Source organism: Phascolarctos cinereus, unplaced genomic scaffold (genome assembly GCF_003287225.1).
Source record: "Phascolarctos cinereus isolate Bilbo 61053 unplaced genomic scaffold, phaCin_HiC Scaffold_726;HRSCAF=1367, whole genome shotgun sequence".
In the NCBI taxonomy this organism is placed as follows: domain Eukaryota; kingdom Metazoa; phylum Chordata; class Mammalia; order Diprotodontia; family Phascolarctidae; genus Phascolarctos; species Phascolarctos cinereus.
The window spans coordinates 126,484,844-126,504,795 of record NW_027556098.1 but is presented as its reverse complement, the minus strand read 5'-3'; the positions used below and the strand labels follow the sequence as shown (position 1 = coordinate 126,504,795).

At 38.0% G+C, this 19,952-nt stretch overlaps 1 protein-coding gene across 2 annotated transcripts in view; it reads left to right on the top strand.

The window, feature by feature from the left end:
• Positions 1-9,091, top strand: part of DZIP1L (DAZ interacting zinc finger protein 1 like) — a 57,745-nt gene extending 48,654 nt beyond the window's left edge. For both annotated transcript variants that reach the window (XM_078146779.1, XM_020986109.1), the window contains exons 13-16: positions 3,482-3,701; positions 5,118-5,296; positions 6,633-6,772; positions 8,716-9,091. In XM_078146779.1, the coding sequence (XP_078002905.1) occupies positions 3,482-3,701; positions 5,118-5,296; positions 6,633-6,772; positions 8,716-8,910 (734 nt within the window). In that variant the 3' untranslated portion in view covers positions 8,911-9,091. The remainder of the gene's footprint in view (positions 1-3,481; positions 3,702-5,117; positions 5,297-6,632; positions 6,773-8,715) is intronic.
• Positions 9,092-19,952: the final 10,861 nt, after the last annotated feature.

The window sequence follows — 19,952 nt, the reverse complement described above, 5'->3', positions numbered from 1 at the left end:
AAATCTGGGCTTAGAAAACTCATCTCCCAGAGCAGAAAGGTGAGGTCCAGAGAAGGAAGTAACTTACTCAGTGGGCAACTATGTGGTATCATAGTGCATAGAGTGCTGGGCCTGGAGTCAGGAAGACCTGAGTTCAAATCCAGTCTCAGACACTTACTAACTGTGTGACCCTGGGCAAGTCAAGTAACCCCTGCTTGCCTCAGTTTCCTCATCTGTAAAATGGGGATAATAATAGCACCTACTTCCCAGGATCATTGTGAGGATGAGACAATAATTGTAAAGAGCTTAGTGCAGTATGTGGCACAGAATAGGAGCTATATTATTATTATTATTACTTAGCTATTATTACTGTTGTTATTATTGTAGAGTTAGGATTCAAACTTAGGTCACTCAGATCAAGTATTTTTTCCATTTCACTGTCCTGCCTTTCTTTTTTGTCCCATACTACCTCTCTCATAAACTTAAATTCTAGGTCCTCAAGCAGAAACTGTTCCTTTGCTATTTCTTAACTACAAGATGAATATTTGATGCTCAGAGAAGTTATCCACAACTTTTGTAGGCCTCCCTTTAATAGAAAACCTCCCTGGATGGTGTTTGTTACCATATCTACCATGCAAATTAGCTTCCAGCTAATGAACCCAGGGCCTGAAAGAAATAAGGCTGTTGGAAAAGGCAAATAGGATTACAAATGGAGAGTAGGACTCTCAACTTTCATATTAAATACTAATATTTCCTGATACTTCTACTGGACAAACATGCTAAGAATTAAGGAACAGTTTTTCCTTACTAATGGATTTAGGGTACCTCTTAGATAGTTAACCATTTCAACATCAATGGACACTCACTTTGTTTCTAGTTCCTTGATACCATAAAAGTACTGCAATGTGTATTGTTATATATTGGAGTTTTCTTTCTGTCCTTGACCTCCTTGGGTCTGAAAGGTAATTTAATTAAGCTGTATCCCTGCTTATAAGTAAGTTGAATCTAAGTCATTCCAGATGAATATGTTCATATTCTATTCTTTAGAAAGCTCAAGAAACGAATAATCTTCATATTCTTCAAGTAAATATTTTTAGTGTATAACTCTTTCAGGATATTCTTTATATCTAATCTGACTTTCCTGTTTTAATTCCTCCCCAAATCTTCCACTCTTTCTTTCATAAAGGCAGAAAATGACTGTCACCATTCTCCAGACTTTTGAATGAAGGCCACTATTTCTCTTTTAACTGCTAATCCCCTCCTCCTCCTCTTCTTCACCCTCAGTCCAGTCAGGATGGGAGGAGGGACCTTTTATTCACTCTTTCTTCTACTTAATTCAGCTAGGACCCTGTGGTATGTGAGATAATTTGTATTGTGTTTCACTGATAGAAGTCATGTAGCTCGAATATACTTACAGCATCCTCTGGTATCTATTTGTATTTCAAAGTCTCCTTTAGACTGTACCCCAAAGATTTCTCCTTGTTGGTCACCACAAAAGCTTGCTTTGACATTCTTCCTTATGCTGCTGATCCAAATTCTTTCCACCTAGCTGTGTCCTATCCATGCTTTCAGGCTCACCTCCCCCTTTTATTTTTTACCACTACCCTAGTTCATACTGATCTTCCCTTTCATGAGTTCCTATAGCATTTGAAAAAATCAGTATGGTACTTGTATCATAACAACTTGATAATATTACTTGGACTCAATAAAATATGCCTCAATAAATAGTTGGTGAATTGAATAATATCCCATTTTGTATTATTCTTTGTTTCTTATCATGAGTCTTGCTTCCTAGGCCCCTTGTGATCTGGGACATGTGTTATCCTTGTCTTTTACCTGCCTCAGCAGTTGGCATAGTACTAGGTACATAGTAGGGCAAGGAAAAGAATAAACATTTACATAGTGCCTACTATGTTCCAGGCACTGTGCTAAACACTTTTATAAATATTATCTCATTTAATAGTAAGTATTCAGTACATACTTATTGTTTGATACTATATCTTCTTTCCCCAAGCTAGTATTTTTCTTACTTTCCTGTTACTGCAAGGTCTTCTTGTTTTCCATCTTTCCCAGATTTCCACACTTCTGGGGAAATGTGATCTTTTATAATCACACATTTGATTTGATTGAATTTTACACCAGCAAGAATAGAATAAATAAGTTCACAATGAAGATGCTCAGTGTTTGAATTTTCAACTTCTCTGTCATGGAAATTTCAGCAGACGCATTTAATTCTCGGCCTAGACGGTACTGCTAAGACCTCTTGTGGAAGGAGAGCTTTCCTGAGCTTTGGACACAAGCGACTCAGTCAGAAATACAGACTTGAATGATGAAGTGTCAGCGTACATATTCAGTGCTGAACTGAGAGGCACTGGTGACTAGAATTCCTGGGAATGTGGCTTAGGCCACAGCTAGGGTGACTTAGCTGTAAAAATAAGCAAGGCTATTTCCTGTTTACTTTTTGTGTTGTATTCTCTGGAATTTCTTCAAAACATGTGGCCCTTTGCTCACGTAAATACTGCCACCCAGGGTCTTAACTGGGAATTTCTTGCCAAATTTAAAGCAATTTGAAGACTGAAGCTGCATAGTCCGTTTCACAGAGCAGGAATTCAAGAATTCTGTGGAGTAGAGTGAGAGAATCTTAGGACTGGAAGGGACGCTAGCGATCATCCAGTCCCCTCATTTTACAGAAGAGAAAACAGAACCCCAGGGAATTAAATAACTGACCTAGTGGGGCCATACAATTAGTGCTAAATCCGTGACTAGAACCCAGGTCTCCTGTTCATAGTCCAGTGGTGTTCCTATTATCTCAAAGCCTTGCCTTATCAAGAGAATCTTCAGGCTTTTGTCAATAAAAATAGGGAAGAGAAGCCGTGTTCTCGGGACTTAAGCAAAGGGAAATGAGATGCCAGTGTTTAACAATCTCTTAAACAAAGATTTTCTCTGTCTTTGCCTTTTCTCTTAGTTTCTTCTTTTGAGGAATACCATGAGGATTGATGATTTCTTCAAAATGAGATCTGCTACCTCTTCCAGGAGATAATCTATTTTTAAATAAATTAAATTTAGTTCAGTTAAACAAATCTGCACTTAGTGCCTACTATGCATGAAGGAATTTGTTTTATTTAGTATGGAATGATATTATTTTAGAGCTAGAAGGGAATTTGGATCCAAGTCCAGCCTCTCATTTTACAGATGAGGAAATTGAGGCTCAGAAGGGGGAAGTGACTTACCCAAAGACACTAGATAGTGACTGATCTGGGATTACAACCCTGGTTCTCTGAGCTCCAATTCAGTGCTCAATATACTCAAGAGTTTTTGAAAATAATATTCAATATATTTATGTGATACTTGGCTGGGTCTGAGATTTCTCTCCATTTTTTCCAACTTCTTCATTCCTAATATTCCAGCCAAGATTTTTGCTTTCATCTGAGAACATTTGATGGGGTTGACATCTGTGATTGGCGTGAGTATGTGCTTATTTCAGTCCTATTTGTTTCTCTAGGCAAAGGTCAGAGGAGCCCAGTGCCCACAAGAGAAGCTCAGCAGAAGTCTAGAACACTGAGAGATGAATCACAGTCTCAACGAACAGCATCACCTAAGCCAGCAACACCTCAGAGCAAAGTCAGCCACACACCTGCCACAACAGGGATACCAGTTCCAACTCCTCGGAGCAAAGTTCATGGTCCTGCGGGTCCACCTGCTTCACCTGTGCCTGGGCAGAGGTAAGACTCAAGCTCATAGCCACTGCCGACGTTCTCTCTGTGGTAGCCACATGCTTGGGTAAACCCAAGCTCAAATCTACTCCTTTCTTTACTGCCAAATTTTTCCTTCTGGAACTTAAATACACCCCTAAAAGATGGCGTTTAACAACAAACTGGAGGGGGTGGTGATAAATATACAGGACACACTTTAAAGTTTTATCTGCATTATTAAAATTTTCTCCACCACTTTCTAAAGTCTAGACAATCCATAAATTAATAAATCAAGCACTGGTTTGCAGCTGAGATGTGTATGCTCAACTGATAATGTATTGACTCCCATAAAGGAACCAGTTTGAGCTATCTCCTGCATATCGCTGCCTAGAGGTATATTGAAAATTACTAGTGTTTAACACATGATGTAAGGGTAGGATCTCAGCTCACTTTTTAAAAATGTGAAACTGTGACCTCTGATGATGTATAATTTCTTTTTTTAATGTATGTTAAATTTAGTATAATAGCATAAAAACTGCCCTGCTTATCTGTATTCCTTTCGGAACTTTTTTCTACATAGGTATACAGTCTAGGCTATATTTAAATTACTTTCAGGATAAACTGGTCCTTCTAATGATCCCCTACTTCAGAGCAGGTACCAAGCACAGCCACAGTACATAAGATGCCTGGGGGTGGGTGGAGAGAGTCACAGGTATATATACCATGACAATTGCCTTTCCTTATCATCTGCCTTCCCAACTGCCCCTGCAATTGGGGGAATAGGGGGTGAGGGTGGGACTCAGGGTGCATGATGAAGTCATTGTCTGGCAAAAGTCTTTGGAAAACAGGGCATTTCAGCTTGGGGAGGGGGAAGTAAAAATGACTGCATTGCTTTAGACTCACTGATATTTACATCGTTGTTTGTTTTTTTGTTTGTTTTATTTTTTGTTTTCGGACTGAATCTGTGATCTGATTGGTCTAGGGAATTTCCAGGGAGGAATCTTCCTCTAGTAATGAAGACTGCTCTTCTATTGTCGTCTTAGAGTTGTCTGGGGCCACTGAGAGTTTAAACCAACCAATCAACCGATCAATAAGCAAACATTTACTAAACTAGGCTTACTATGTGTCAGGCACTGTGCTAGACAAAAATTAAAATGTCCAGTCCTCCAAGGGATTCTGCTTACTCGGCATTATATGTCAGAGGCAGGATTTGGTGTCTGATTCTGAGGGCGTGTTGCTCTCATATTATGGACATTGCTTTTACCTCTTTTTTTCCCTCAAAGAACTTAATTCCTTTCCATGCCTTTGAGTCTTTGATACTTTCTAGCACATTTAACATTCTGGAATACTTTTACACCTATTATTTCATTTCACTTCTATTTGAAAATGTTACTCAAATTCCTACAGAAGTGACTCTACCTTTCCATATACATTTGTATACTTTAGCACCCCACCATTCACATCTGAAGATGATTCAGAAGGAGACCGTATTTCCCATCCAAATCTTCAAGTCCCTTCTAGGATGGTTGCTAGAGATGACAATGATTGGGATTGGTCTGATACTGAAACCTCTGATGAGAAAGTCCCTAAACCTACGGCAAGCTCTAGCGGAATAACTTCCACAGGTGAGTGAGCACTTTCTGTTTGATTGATGAGGTGCCTAAGACCCAGATTTATCTGGTTAATATAAATGCCTTTTAGTCTTCTCGTGTGTGTGTGTGTGTGTGTGTGTGTGTGTGTGTGGTGTGTGTAGATCTTTTTCTTTATATGATAATGGAGATAGAAACCAACGTTATTTTTTGATAGTTCCCTAGGTTAGCAGAGTGATCACAAAAATTAATTGGCATTTTATCCATTTATATGATACAGCTCAATTGCTTAATTAGCCATCAGAAATGCATTTAAAATTGGTTAGCCCTGTGTAGTTTTAGATTTTCCACCTGTTAAATCCTGGAATAACAGGATCTTCAAATGTTATCATTGTCCCCATGTATTTAAGGTGCTTCTGAAAAAAAATGGGTATGTAACCTGGCCTTAAAAATATCTAGAGAAGAAACACAACCTCCAAAAGTAATTTTTTTCCTGCTTTCTATCCCTTTCCTATGGAGGGAGAATTTTATATTCTTTCTCATGTCATTATTTATAATTGCTCTTGTTGGAAATAAGAGGGAACCTAGAAGAGTGCCTGGTCATACACTGTAACATTTGTATACTAGTCAGTAGGTCATCAGAGCAAGTAGATGGTGCAGTGGCTAGAGTGCCAAGCATAGAGACAGGAAGACTCATCTTTCTGAGCTCAAATCTGGCCTTAGACACTTACTAGCTGTGTGACCCTGGGCAAGTCACTTGGCACTCTTTGTCTCAGTTTCCTCCTCTGCAAAATGAGCTGGAGAAAGAAATGACAAACCACTCTACTATCTCGGCCAAGAAAACCCAAATGGGGTCATGAAGAGTTGGACGTTGACTGAAAAATGACTCAACAAGTGAGTCATCATAATCATTATCTATATTAACAAATATTTATTAAGCTTCTCTTATATGCAGAGTGAGAAGTAATGCAGAGTCATAAATAGAAACTTGGAGTAAGGAAAATCTGGATTTAAGTTCTACCTCAGATATAGAGTCGTGTGATCATCAATAAATCACTGGATTTTTCCATGCCCTAGGCAACTAACTCTGAGATATAATTGAAGAGGAGTTGCTGATCTGTATCAGTGGAGGGAATTTCCATACCAGCACAAAAGTAGACACAATAAATATTTGTTGATTGATTTTTCCACAAACATAAACTTTACTTCTCCATCCTCTTCCTAATTCTTTCTTCTTTCTCTTTACTCTTTCTTTTGATTTTTCTTCTTCATCTATTTCAAGTTTACATTTCTTGGACCAGGTGATTCAAACAGGAGAACATTTGCTTGCCAGCCTTTTGGTGCTGATCTAAGTCCTTTGACTCTTACTTAGGAACTCGAGTCCAGTCATTGGCTAAAACTCTAGAAAAACAGCTAGTTGCTCCTGGAAAGAAGCCTGCTGGAGGAGTGAATCTTTTCTTAGCCTCAGATGCTGGACCATATAAAACAACCATCTCAGTAAAGAAGCCCCAGGTAACATATACAGAGTTTAGTGTAAGCCACATACATTCCTTTGTAAGTTAGTCATTTACTTTTTAAGTTATGGTCACTCACAGAAACAATTGGAATGAGGACTCTTGAGTTTGAAGAAATTAAAAATGAAAAGGAGAGTTGGTTAGTTTTTCCTACCTGTTTCAGATCTTACTTTGGTGGCAAATGCCTCTTTAAATGAATGATCATAAGGCAATGTAAGTATCCACAGCAGGAAGAGAAAAAGAAACCCAGGCATAAAACTCATGAGTCCAAAGGAGATTTATGTAAGGATATTCTTTATAGCTGGTTGGAGATAGGAGTGAGGTACTGGGGGCTCCTAAATCTGCATGATGATGTGGTATTCCCCATATTAGGTGAGGCAACTCCAAAGATGGCTTCCCTGATGGCTTTCACTTTCTGCATAGGAAAAGTCCCAGGATGGCCAATGAGGGAAGTTGTTTTGCTAGACTATGCTTATTTGCGTATGGGTTTTTTTCCTCTTCATTTTGGAAGAGGGATAAAGAGAGGGGACAAAGAGAGAAAATAAATTTTTGTTAATTGAAATAAAATAAAAGCTTAAAGGATGGTGACTGTTGCAAAGAGAGATGTCTCTGTTTCCTAATCTACTTTTTGGTATCTTTATCTTCAATAACTGGTAGAGTAGAATGAGAATACAAGAGTGATTTATTCAAAGTTAGTTAACAAGGGAGATATGGATCAATCAATTGATCAATATTTATTAAGCACCTACTAGATGGTCTTGGGCAGCTAGGTAGCACAGTGCATAGAGTACCAATCCTGGAGTTAGGAAGCCCTGAGTTAAAAATCTGGCTTCAGACATTAGCTGTGTGATCCTAAGCAAGTCACTTAACGCTTTTGGCCTCAGTTTCCTCATCTGTAAAATGATCTGGAGAAGGAAATGGTAAGCCAATCCAGTGTCTTTGCCAAGAAAACCCCAAATGGAGTCACAAAGAATAGGACACAACTGAAATGTCAAAACAACAACAAATGGTCTTTGCTATGTGCCAGGTACTACAAAGCCATTTGGGTCTAGATGGACACTCATCAATAAAGTTATTATTGGGAAAAAAAGCAATGGAAGACTATCTAGTTTTAGGGATGAAAGCAAACGAATACTTGAGAGATTCATTCAAATTATCTGGCAAATGCTAGAAGAAATGGCCTTAGGTTGTTTACTCAAATAAAGAATCAAAGATCTTATAGAAGCGCTCATGTTTTTTTTTTCTTCCTTTTTGTTATGGGTAAGATATTTTTTACCTCTTTCTCAGTTTCCTCATATATAAAATGGAGGTAATAGTACTGTCCTATTGATCTCATTGGTTGTTGTGGAGAAAGTATGAATTATTAGTAGTAGCAGTTTGTTCATTTGTGTGATTTATTACATCTCAGAGCATTTGGCATTGAAACCTTTTGATATAGGTTGGATTTTTATGTGTCCCAAATCTAAGAAACTTAGTTCCAGTGATCACTTAGATCCAGTCATCTACTTATATTGAATTTTAAGGTTTGCAATTAGTTGTGTGACCCTGGACAAGTCACTTAGCCTGTCTCTGTTTCAATATCTTCATCTGTAAAATGAAAGTAATAATGGCATCTACTTCACAGGGTTCTTGTGTAGATTAAATAAAATAATATCATGTCAAATGTTTTGCAAACCTTGAAATTCAATATAAATGCTAGCTATTACAATTAACTATTATTTGCCAAGTAGGACATTTATTAGATATGCAAAGTATAATACAAGATTTCAGAAGCAGTTTCTAGAGTGAATGGCATCTGAAGGAAAGGAAGAATTGCTCCTTCCTTCTTAACCACTTTCTACCTAAATACTTTGACTTCAATTTAATCTACATGTAGTACATACCCTGACTACTTGTTTCCTCATTTATAAGATTGTTCATTCTTTCCTATTCTCACTCTAGTTTTCTGAAGATGACAGTGACTTAGATATTTCCTCACTGGAAGAGATTCTTCAGGATTTGGATCTGAATGAGAAGAAAAAACAGCCACAGCAACTGTCCCGGTCTCAACCAGTTGAGAAACATGGCAGAGTCTCCACAGATTCTCAGAGCACTAGTGCATGGAGTTCAAGTAGCACCAGGGTTGTGGGCTGGTGATTTGCATGGACATGACTCCCATCTTGTGGGGGAGACAGTGATATCCCAGTGAAACTTGCACAATGGCAACAAGGAGTGCCCACGTCACACATCATCTTACCCATTTTTGTTGGAATCTTTCTTTATGCATCACTTCCATTTCCATTCTAATCTGATCCAATAAACATTTTTTAAGCACCTATTATGTGTCAGGCCCTATGCTAAGCACTGAGGTTACAATTAATTAAAAGAAAGACAGCCCCTGCCCTCTAGGAGCTTACAATCTAATGAACTTTTTTTTTGCTGAATTCATTTCTGAATAGGTCCCTTCCTTCTCCCATCCTTAGCAAGCCCATTCCTTATAACAGATTAAAAAAGAAAGAAGAAAATAAAATTGAATAGAACCAATCAACATCATGTCTAAAAGCACATGTAACATTCCACACTTACAGTTCCTCTACCTATTCAAAGAAAGGAGGGAGGGGCATTTTCTCAAAATTATGTTCATGTTTTACTATGACTTCCCTTCTGGATGAAAAAAGTATAGAACAAGAGTGTTTAAAATGCATAGGGATGACTACCTTCTCCACAGTCCTATAGTACTTTCCATATATATGTATTCTGCCTGTAGGAGAATGCTTAGGCTATGTCCTCCTCAGACCATATGGCAGTGAATATATCAAGGGTATGTTAAAATCCTTTGTAAGCTCTCCAGCCCTTCTCTGTTCTTCTTACTGAACAAATCGGGATTGAAAGAGGGAAAAGCAAAAGAGAAGCCTTCTCTTCACCCTTTGTACCAACTGTGTGTATTGTGTATGTTGAAATTTTGTAGGGACGGTAGTGTCTTTGTTTTCATTCCTGCTCTCTTTCCAGCTTCCTTTCCTTTTGGAGAAGGAAAAACCCATTATTCAACTGATGTGATGGTATCATCCAACTTTACAAAATGCTAGCATCAGAGTTTAAAGTCTTCCTTTAAGTCAGGGGTGGGCAACCTGCAGCCTTGAGGCCACATGTGGTCCTCTAAGTCCTCAAGTGTGGACCTTTAACTGAATTTGGCTGTTACAGATTGATAAATCTCTCTTCTTGCCTATTCTAAAAGCCAGATGAGAGAGAGAGAGAGATTAAAGAAAGTAGTTGTGTGCCCTCCACTATGCATTCTAACATTTCTAGAGATTGCTGTGAAAGAGAATCTTTGATAAACTTTGTGTCTTAAAAGTGCCCATTATTATATTTTAAGTTCATAAATGTACTCATATCTGTTTTTTGAGCCCCTTCAAGAACTGGAACAACTAACAATAACATTTGAGTACTTTTTTTTTGTGGTGTTCTACCCTCCCCAAAATGCTTTCAAATACATTGTATTATTTTATTCTCTGTAAAGAGTTCTTAAAACTTCAGACTACTTGTAAAAGTTGAAGTTTTTATTATCACATCTTTGCAATCATCTAACAGTCTGCCTTATATTAGGCCAATATCACTTACTTGTCTCTAAAATGTGTGTTGGGATGTCCCAAGTCACTCTCAATTTGAGAAAGTTCTGAACTCAGTGATCAAATACTGATGTTTCAATGGATTGAATAATATAATGTCCTGAGATCCACCAGGACTGACATTTTGCCTATTTATGGGCAGCTAGGAGGTACAGTGGATAGAGCACTGGCCCAGGAGTTAGGAAGACTTATTTTCCTGAGTTCCAATGTGGCCTGAGATAGTAGTTGTGTGACCCTGCACAAGTCACTTAACCCTGTTTGCCTCTGTTTTGTCATCTGCAAAATGAGCTAGAGAAGGAAATGGCAAATCATTTCAGTATCTTTGCCAAGAAAACTCGAAATGGGGTCATGAAAAATTGGACACAACTGAAACATCCTAACTACAACAAAAGTCAGAATAACATTTCTTGTACTGCTGTTTTCAGAGATACTTGTAGGGACCTGTAAATTTTCAGTTCTTGCAAGGTGGTATGATAAGGGGTGAGGTGTTTACTCCTTTCCTGGCCTGTGACCACAAGTATTCCTTTCTGTCCTGTAACTGTGAGGAGGGGTTTCTCTCCACAGCCACTACAAACTCCACCACACCAGCGTTTCTCCTCACCCTAGCACCACCACCCCAGAACTGTGACCCAGATCCAAACACAGGCAAAGCAAGAGATTCCTGCCTCCCCACTGGCAAAAAGATGCCTCCAATCTGTCTCTTATCAGCCACTGGATTCCCCCTCAGTCTGTGGGCCGGAAGCTCGGGAAGCAGCTGCCCCTCCCTCCCCACCCACACTCTTGGGGAATGAAGCTGAGACCCCGCCTTCCTGTCTCATCACGACAGAAACAGACATTTCCCATTGACCTTCTAAGTTGTCTTTGGCGTTAGTGGGTTGAGGAGTCTGGAAACCTCCACAGCTGCCTGAGATTCAGTCCTCTGAGGCCTGCTCCAGGTTCGCTGCGGCCTGCGAGCTCATGCCGCGCTGCGCTGCACTCCCAGCCCGGCGCAATACACCTTTCTGATCGATCATCCAGGTTGTCTTGGGCTGGAAATTTGTTTCACTCTGTCTTTTTGTGGGTTCTGCTGCTTCAGAATTTGTTTACAGCCATTTTTTATGAGTATTTGGAGGGGTTTGGATGAGAGCTCAAGCAAGTCACTGCTTTCACTCCACCATCTTGGCTCCGCCCCCCAGAATAACATTTCTTAAAAACAGGGTCCAAATCACTAGCTCGTACTTACTATAGTTAGTTTTGATTCCATAGGCAGGAAGAAAATTATACAAAGAATTATCCATATTTTGGGATTATATTTACAAAACATTAACATACTTGATTGAATTTTTAAATTTTTCTTCAGATATTTTGCATCATACAGGTATGTAATTTACATATTTCTCTTTCCCCACCAAAGTTTCAAGATATTTTATTAAACGATTAAAAAGAAATTCTTTAGGAGTTAGGAGACATGAGTTTTCGTTTTGACTCTCTGACACTATCTAACTGTGCAACCATCATTAAAGTCAGTTAATTCTTTTCCTTTTCTGTAAAATGGGGAGGCATCCTCACCTATGACAGCCATTTTGGCACTTGGGGAGTTCTCAAAAAAGAGTCGGGTGGGCCAGGAATGATAAAAGCAATAGGACTTTATTACAGGAACATTTTAAACTCACACATTGCAAGGCTGAAGGCCTAACTAGAGGCCCTCCTATGGTTGGTGGGGGTAACAGAAAAATGATTGGGGAAGTCACTGGAAGTTTGGATTTTATTGTTTTCAAACCAAAGCAGGTGGAGGAAGGATTATTGTTGCTACCATCCTCTGGACTTGACACAACCAGGTTTGCCAAGCTGTTGTCACTAATCCTAGTTGATGAGTGGGGTACTTGGATTCTACATTATCATGAAGCCAGGTAAGTTTATTGACATAGGTCAAGACAATGAGTTTTATAGGGTGGAATGGGTTTTTGCTCAGGAGCATGTGATTGGCTTCTGATGTCAAAGATAGGGAGACAGCAGCAGGGGCTAATGTTAAAGCCCTAGATGTTCAGTCATGGGGCATGGATGTTTCCAAGTATAGAAGATGCTACACTATCATAAAGACACTCTTGCTGGGACTCACAGGGGATAGAGTCCTGAACCATTTTCTGTTCTGTACCTAGCTATTGATTGTGGTTTATGAACTAAGGTCAGTGCTAGAGAATTCTAACCTCTAATTCAGGCCTGCACAACCTGCAGTCCCCCAAAGGATTTTGAGCAGTTCACAAAAAATCTAGAGGACGGCATCCTTTACATTTTTCACGGGCCACTGGAAATGCTTTGGTGTGCCCGTGTTTTCAGAAGAAGCCCTGGGCCACACATTGGGCAGATCTGCTCTGATTAGTAGAATTAGGTTCTCCATTCTCACATCCCTTAATGTGAGAATTCCTTAATTCCTTGGTTCCTTAATAACCACACACCATGGTGTCCTCGGGATGATGCCTGAATTTCCTCAAAATGGAAAGGAAGTAAAATATAATCAATACATAAACATGAATGAAGTATGGGACTGGTAGTTTATTCCTACCCATGAAAAGGAATGCTAAGTATAGGAGAAGCACAGTGCTCAGCATCAGAATAATTAGAAGAGAATTTAGTAATTTATAACCGTGATTACAAAATGGTTACAATTTTGGTGATCTCTCTGATGCAGATGCTTCTTCTGTCACCATCCACTTCTTTATCATCCACTGCAACTATAAGAATACTATAGACATTACTTTGCTTCTGAGGACCTTCAGACTTTTTGATACATACTAGGTCTCTCAGAGTCCTGGGTATGGAGTACCCAGCATGGGATACTCATTTACCTAAGACTGGGAAAGAACTAAAAGAGAGAAGGAGCTATATCATATGGAAGTTGAGTAGGAGACAGGAAAATTGCCCCTTCCTCCACATAACTCCTGAGTGATAGCCTTAAAATAGTCCTCATCCTTTACATGCCCAAAGGAAGAGAGAAAAATGGTAGCTGCTTTTCTATATCCACTGAGTCATCAGCTCTTCCAGCTCAGTATCCAATTGTCTAAATCCCATCAAAAGTACAAGCCTCTCAGGCATGGATATACATGCTTGGAGAACACCCACCTCTCCCTTCAAGCTTCCATATAGTCATCAGGAATGACGACTCCATTTCCAAAAAGGGAGGGATGTACCCTGTTACATTAGTATGGAAGATTCTAGTAAAGGGTAGGCTGGCTAGATAGAAGGAGGTTGTTGAGGCTAAATTAAAGAAAGCTTGTTTCAAAAGAGGCTAGGCCCTTAAAATCATAGCACTCTGGGTTCCAGAAAGTTAGAATGGAATAAATTCAACAAATTGCCTACTCTGCTCAAAGACTAGATGACATTTAAGGTCCCTTCTGGCTCTAAAATTTTATGATTCAATGTACAAAGAAAACAAATTATCTATTCTCTTCATATGAAATCAGTGTAGAAAGGTCAGAGAGAGAGTAAAAAGTAAAACCCCTCAGTGGGAGCCCACGAGCTACAGTTTGGAGACATTTCTGACTCACAAAATACTTAAAATGGGTGGTTATTCATTGGTCCTGCCCCTGTAAAACTCTATCAGTAACATCTTTCCTTAATATACGTGGGGTGCCATTTACTGCTATTTTTTTAACTTTAGGCTTACAGATTCAATGGCTTCAGTAGTAACTCACTGTTAGAAGAAACGAATTACAGTTTAGGTGGTATTAATTCATAGTATAATAGAATTATAGAAGTAAGACCCAGAGAAGTTGTATCTTGCCCCAAATTGCACAGATAGTAAGCGGAATCAGGATGTGAATCTGAGGTCTCTGATTCCAAAACCAATGCTCTCTCTTTGGTCATATTACCTAGATCTAATTCATAGGAATGATTAACATATAGATCAACAACTTTAACTACTATATACATGTATATGTGTGTGTGTGTGTGTGTATACAACTTTCTTATAACAACTGAACTTAAGTAATCTTATGTTGCACATTTAAAAACAATGCATTAAATTTTACCCCTTTAAAGAAAATAGAAGTCAAGGCATATTTCATCCCTTTATGACTAAATTTCATGAGGAACTCTCACAGTTGTGTTAGTTTATCTTGAGATTCAGGAAGCTTGGATACAGCAAGAATCATGGCAGGATCCAGGAAGTAAATTGCTATGTTTGTCATCCTGCTTCAAGTGGTTCTTAAACAACATATAAGAAGTTGTTGTTTATCCTTCATTCCGGAAGAGGACCAATGACATCAGGAAGTGATGTCTTGCCTTGCAAGTGAATTGGATTTAAGTGAGGCAGGGCTGTGCAAAGTCATGAGCCTCACTCTGTCCTCCAGAGTCATCAGAGTCCAGTTGCAAGACATAGGTCAAGACAACTGGCAACCACCCCAGATACAGCAGGAGATCTTGGCTTTTTGAAACTCAAGTCTTTTCCAGGTCTCAGTTTAATTTAAAATGGAAGATAGAAAGAAAAATATTACAAAGAGGCACAATAATGGAACCAAATGCAATGTGAAGATGTCAGAGAGTCTAAGAACAACATGGTAGAGAAAAGGGAGAAACAATGTGTCAGTCAGATGTTTGTTTTTGTCAACTGAGTAGATGAGGAAAATCCATTTCAGGTTGAGAACTGAAGTTTATTCATTGATCATTTCCCTAGCAACCTTTTGACAGCATCAGATACAAATTACTGTGGCAATAACTTTATTTAACTGACAGATATTCTTTTCCAGAACGGTTTATATCTCTTCTTCTGGAACATTTTAAAGTAACCTTTAAAAACACAAAATTAAAAAGAATTCTCAACAGGGATTTAAAGTGATTTTTTTTTGGACAAGACCTGTGGTGTCTTTGGTGTGTGGAGGTCTGGTTAAGAAACTCTCTACTAATGTAGAAATACATCTGTCCTGAAACTTCTGGTTGTAGAGAGTTTCTTAGGGAACTGAGAGGTTGAAGGTACAGGGTCCCACATCCAGCATGTCTCGAGGCACTGTTATCACAGTTGATCAAAAACACCTAACAAGCCACATTAAATGGTACTAGGTTCAGGTCAATCAGTAAACTGACTTTAAGTACCTATTATGTACCAGACATTGTGTTTCCCACTGGGGATAACAAAAGAGGCAAAAGACCTCAAGGACCTTACAGTCTAAAGGGGGAGACAACAAGCAAACAGATATGTACAAATGAGCTATATATAGGATAAATAGGAAATAATTAAGAGAGAGAAGGGACTAGAATTAGAAGGGATTGGGAAAGGCTTCCTATAAAAGATGGGATTTTAGTAGGTCTGGGGACTAGACTTATACGTTCAAATCCTGATTCTTCCAATGATTAATCAAAGGCATAGAAGGGAGAGTGGGGGAGTTGGAAGGAGGAGAGATCTGGGTTTGAATACCACTTCTGGTGCTTCCTTTGCATGGTCAAATCATTTAACCTCTCTGAGCCTCAATTTCCTCATCTAGAAAATAATAATAATAATAATAATAATAATAATAACAACAACAACAAATTTAATATTTATCACACACAATTATGGGAAAGATCAAATAATGTAACAATAAAAATACTATATAAAGGCCGGCTATTATGACATGAAAATTTATTCTTTCCAAACAAATTAGGATAAAAGTGATATTACCAATTGTGAAAGAGAGATCAAATATACTCCTACTCTATGAAAGTGATGCTACTGAACCACCATTAATAGGACTTTGATTTCTTTTTTTAGTAGTAGGAATGACTTTGACCTGAATCAATCTTAATTACCTGGTCCTTCTTATGACAGATGGTGGTCCTTTTGTTGCAAAGTTGAAAAGAATTACGAGTACAATGTAGAGATTTGGAATGGAGTTTTGTCTTGGAAGGTAACTGACCTATAAAAGGATTTTACCTGTGCTTCTGGTTTAGTAGTGTACTAAGCTCTAAGCAATCGAGCTAACTCACTGATCATTCATTCATTCATTCCACCAATATTTATTAAGTACCTATTAAGTTACCTATATTAAGTACCTATGTGTTAAGGGCTGGGGAACCTAAAAAGTACAGACAAGACATAATTCCTGCCTTCATGGATTTTCCAGTCTATTAGGGTATTATGATATAAATAGAAATAATTAATATACACAATATTATAAAAGTATATTGAAGAAGTAAAAAAAATACTGTAGGAGGTCTGTGAAGAAAGGTTATTATTGACTAGAGGCATTAGAGTAGATTTTTTTTGAAGAGGTGGCTGTTGTTTTATGCTTCAAAGGATTGGAAGGTGTCAACAAGTAAAGAGAAGGAAGGGCATTACAGGCATAGGCAACAGCATAAGCAAAGGCATGAAAGTGGTAAGATGCATATAGTATTTTGTGAACAGAGAGCATGCAAGTCTAGAAAATAGAATTTGTAGAAGGTAGCAATATTAAATAAACCTGGAAAGATTCAGTGTAGAGATCCCTAAATAATAGGCAAAGTTGTTTGAACTTTACTCAGGAAATGAGGAGGAACTGAAGATTTTTGAGCAAAGGAATGACATTAATAGATTTCTACATAAGAAATATTCTTTCAATGTTATGAAGAGCGGAGAAAGTGGTGTGAAGTTTTTTAGATATGGCAGCTTTAGTTCACAGAAGAAAAAGAAGGAGGGATTAAAAATTCATTATCATTATGTTTTAATTTTTCCAAGCTAGAATCATTATGTGAGCATATGTTAGGAAGTAAAATGAATTAACCACATGATGGCACTATGACCTAAGAAGTGAATATAAAATAAGTTTAAAAAAAACTCCACCATAACTGAATCTTCTGGCAAGGAAACTTAAATATCTCTAGTCCAGCTACTCTCCCACCACAAAAATTGCTTCTACTATCTCTATGATAAGTGATCATCCAGAATCTACTTGAATATTTTCACTGATGGGGCACTCAGTTGTTCATAAAGCAGATCATTTCTTTATTAGAAAGCTTTTTTTCCCCCCTTACATTGACTAGAAATCTGCTTTCTTGAGACTTCTGTTCTTCAGGCCCTTGTTTCCTAGAGCACTGAGCCTTGATCAGAGGCCCTCCTCAAGTAATGAGAAAGCTGCTGTTGGTGATGGTAGTTGCAGTGTGATATTGGAGTACAACAAAATGTTGCGTCTGGAGGACTGCACTTCAGCTATCTTGAATTCCATTCCTAGAATTCCAGGACCAGAAGTGACTTTAAAATGCCACCTAGCACATTTTATGGCCTCTGGAGAGGATTTGTTCTAAATGAATTTTTATGTAGAGAGGTGACTCTTTTTTTCTTCTTTTTAATAATAGGTGGAAAGAAGATTTCACTACCTATTTTAGAATTAATCACCTTCTTCCACAGGATTACAGGGTCATACATTTAGAGGAGAAAGTCACCTCAGAAACCATCTATATCATCTCCTTCATGTTACAAATGATGAAACCAAGGTCCAAGAATGATAACTGATTTACTCAGGGCCATTTTCCTTTCAGACATGCATGGCAATAATATATATGTATATGTGTATGTATATGTATATGTATATGTATATGTATATGTATATGTATATGTATATGTATTGTATATGTATCCTTTCAGACATGCATGGCAATTTTATATATATATATATATATATATATATATATATATATATATATATATAATCAACTTATTAGTCAATAAGTATTTATTTACTGTTTACTGTGTGTCAGATACGTCACATATTCTACAGCAGCTAAAGTCCAAATTCTTTTGTTTCTTTTACTGGCCAACTGGTCAATATGTCTTAGTGCCAAGAGCACTAAATTGGAGTCAGAAGACCTTGGTTCAAATTCTTGCACTACTACTTGCTTCACCTCTTGGGGTATCTGATTGAAGATCTGACCTTTTTTTGTTCTCTTCTGTGCATTTAAAAATAGTTCAATGTCCTTTTTTCATCATTATTGTTAAATTCCCTTCCCTCACATTAAAAAGGAAATTAAAGAAGGAAAAAAAATCTTTACAACAAATAAATTATCAAGTAAATGAATCCACATAGAGGCCATGTCCAAAAATGTATGTTTCTTTGTGCACCTAATATCCCTTACCCCCGTGTCAGATAGGTGACATGATTCATCACAGGTACTCTGGAAACATAGTTGATCATTGCATTTATCAGAGTTCTAAAGTCTAAATGTTGTTTTTCTTTAAAATATTGCTGTCCTTGTATAAAATGTTCTTCTGGTTCTGCTTGTTTCACTCTACATCAGCTTTTATTATCCAGGATTCTCTGGAATTATTTCATTCCTTCTCTGCTTTTGGGTGGAGTGGTCATCTCTGCTTAGTATTTTCCTGAGTCAACTAGGTTCCTGTGCTGATCTCTACCTACTGGGGTTAGCCCTCCCCTGAATTTTTGAGGGCAACAGTACTGGATATTCGGAATCATTTATGGCTTCTTAGGTCAGAGTGTTTGGGACCTCAGAGCCCTCGGCCCTGGGATTTTCTCAGCTGGGTACTAAGGCATAGCACTAGTTTCAGCCCACTGTCCCTCTCAAGCACTTCCAAGGTCTTCCTGGGACTTGCTGGCTACTTTGAGGATATCTCATGTGAACTTTCTGTTGCAGCTTCTGGACACAGAATACAGGCTACTTGTGTCTTTGGCTAGTCTTTGGTTGGACTGAGAGGGTAGGCTGCATTGGCACTGGCTTTGTTGGTAGCTCACTTTCTTATTGCTTTCAGGTTTCTACATAACTTATGCAGCTCTAGGATTGAAGAAGCAACTTAATATGTTTTCCCTTTGAATTTCTTAATCATTATTTGGTATAAGTCGGGGTATTACTGGAATATGTATGTAGAAATGGGGTGGTCTCCATCCCATTTAGCTAACCATTTTGGCTGGAAGTGGCCTTTTCCTTCCTTCTCAAGGAATTCAGTACCTGACTGATAGTATTTCTTCCTACTCTTCTTATACTTTGGGATTTTATAATTGCAATTTCTTTGAACACCCAAGACTCCCAGTTAATCAGCCTCCTAACGTCTCATGATTCTAACTCAGTTATACGTGAGAGAAATCATGTTTTGGACTTCAGCTTCATCTCCAAATTATACCATTCCCATGGCACCAGACTCTGAAATTCTCTCTAATCATATCCTCCTTTTCTTTCATCTCTCTGTGTCTCTGTCTGCCTGTCTCTCCTTTACTTCATTTAGCTTTAGTTTCTTCAGTAATTTGTTCAAGTCTACATTTTTGCTTTTGTTTATATTTCACTTAGATTTGTCCAAATCTGAGATATGGACATTAACGTCTCCTACCATTATTGTGTTGCTCTCCATGTCTTCAATAATTCAGTTCATTTTTTCCTTTATGAATTTAAATATTGTGTTATTTGGAGCAAGTTTAATATTGATAGTGGTTTATTATTTTGTGAATTTCTGTTTTTGTTTTGTCTGGTCCTTTGATTGTGGCTCTTGATTTTTTGATTCACCTGATGCACAGTAAATTTTCTTTCAGTTTCTCATTTTTATCTGTGTATTTCTTTGCTTTTTAGATTTTTTTTTGGTAAGCAAATTATTGTGGAATTTTGTCTTCTGACTAATCTATCCTTTCATTTTATTAAATTGTT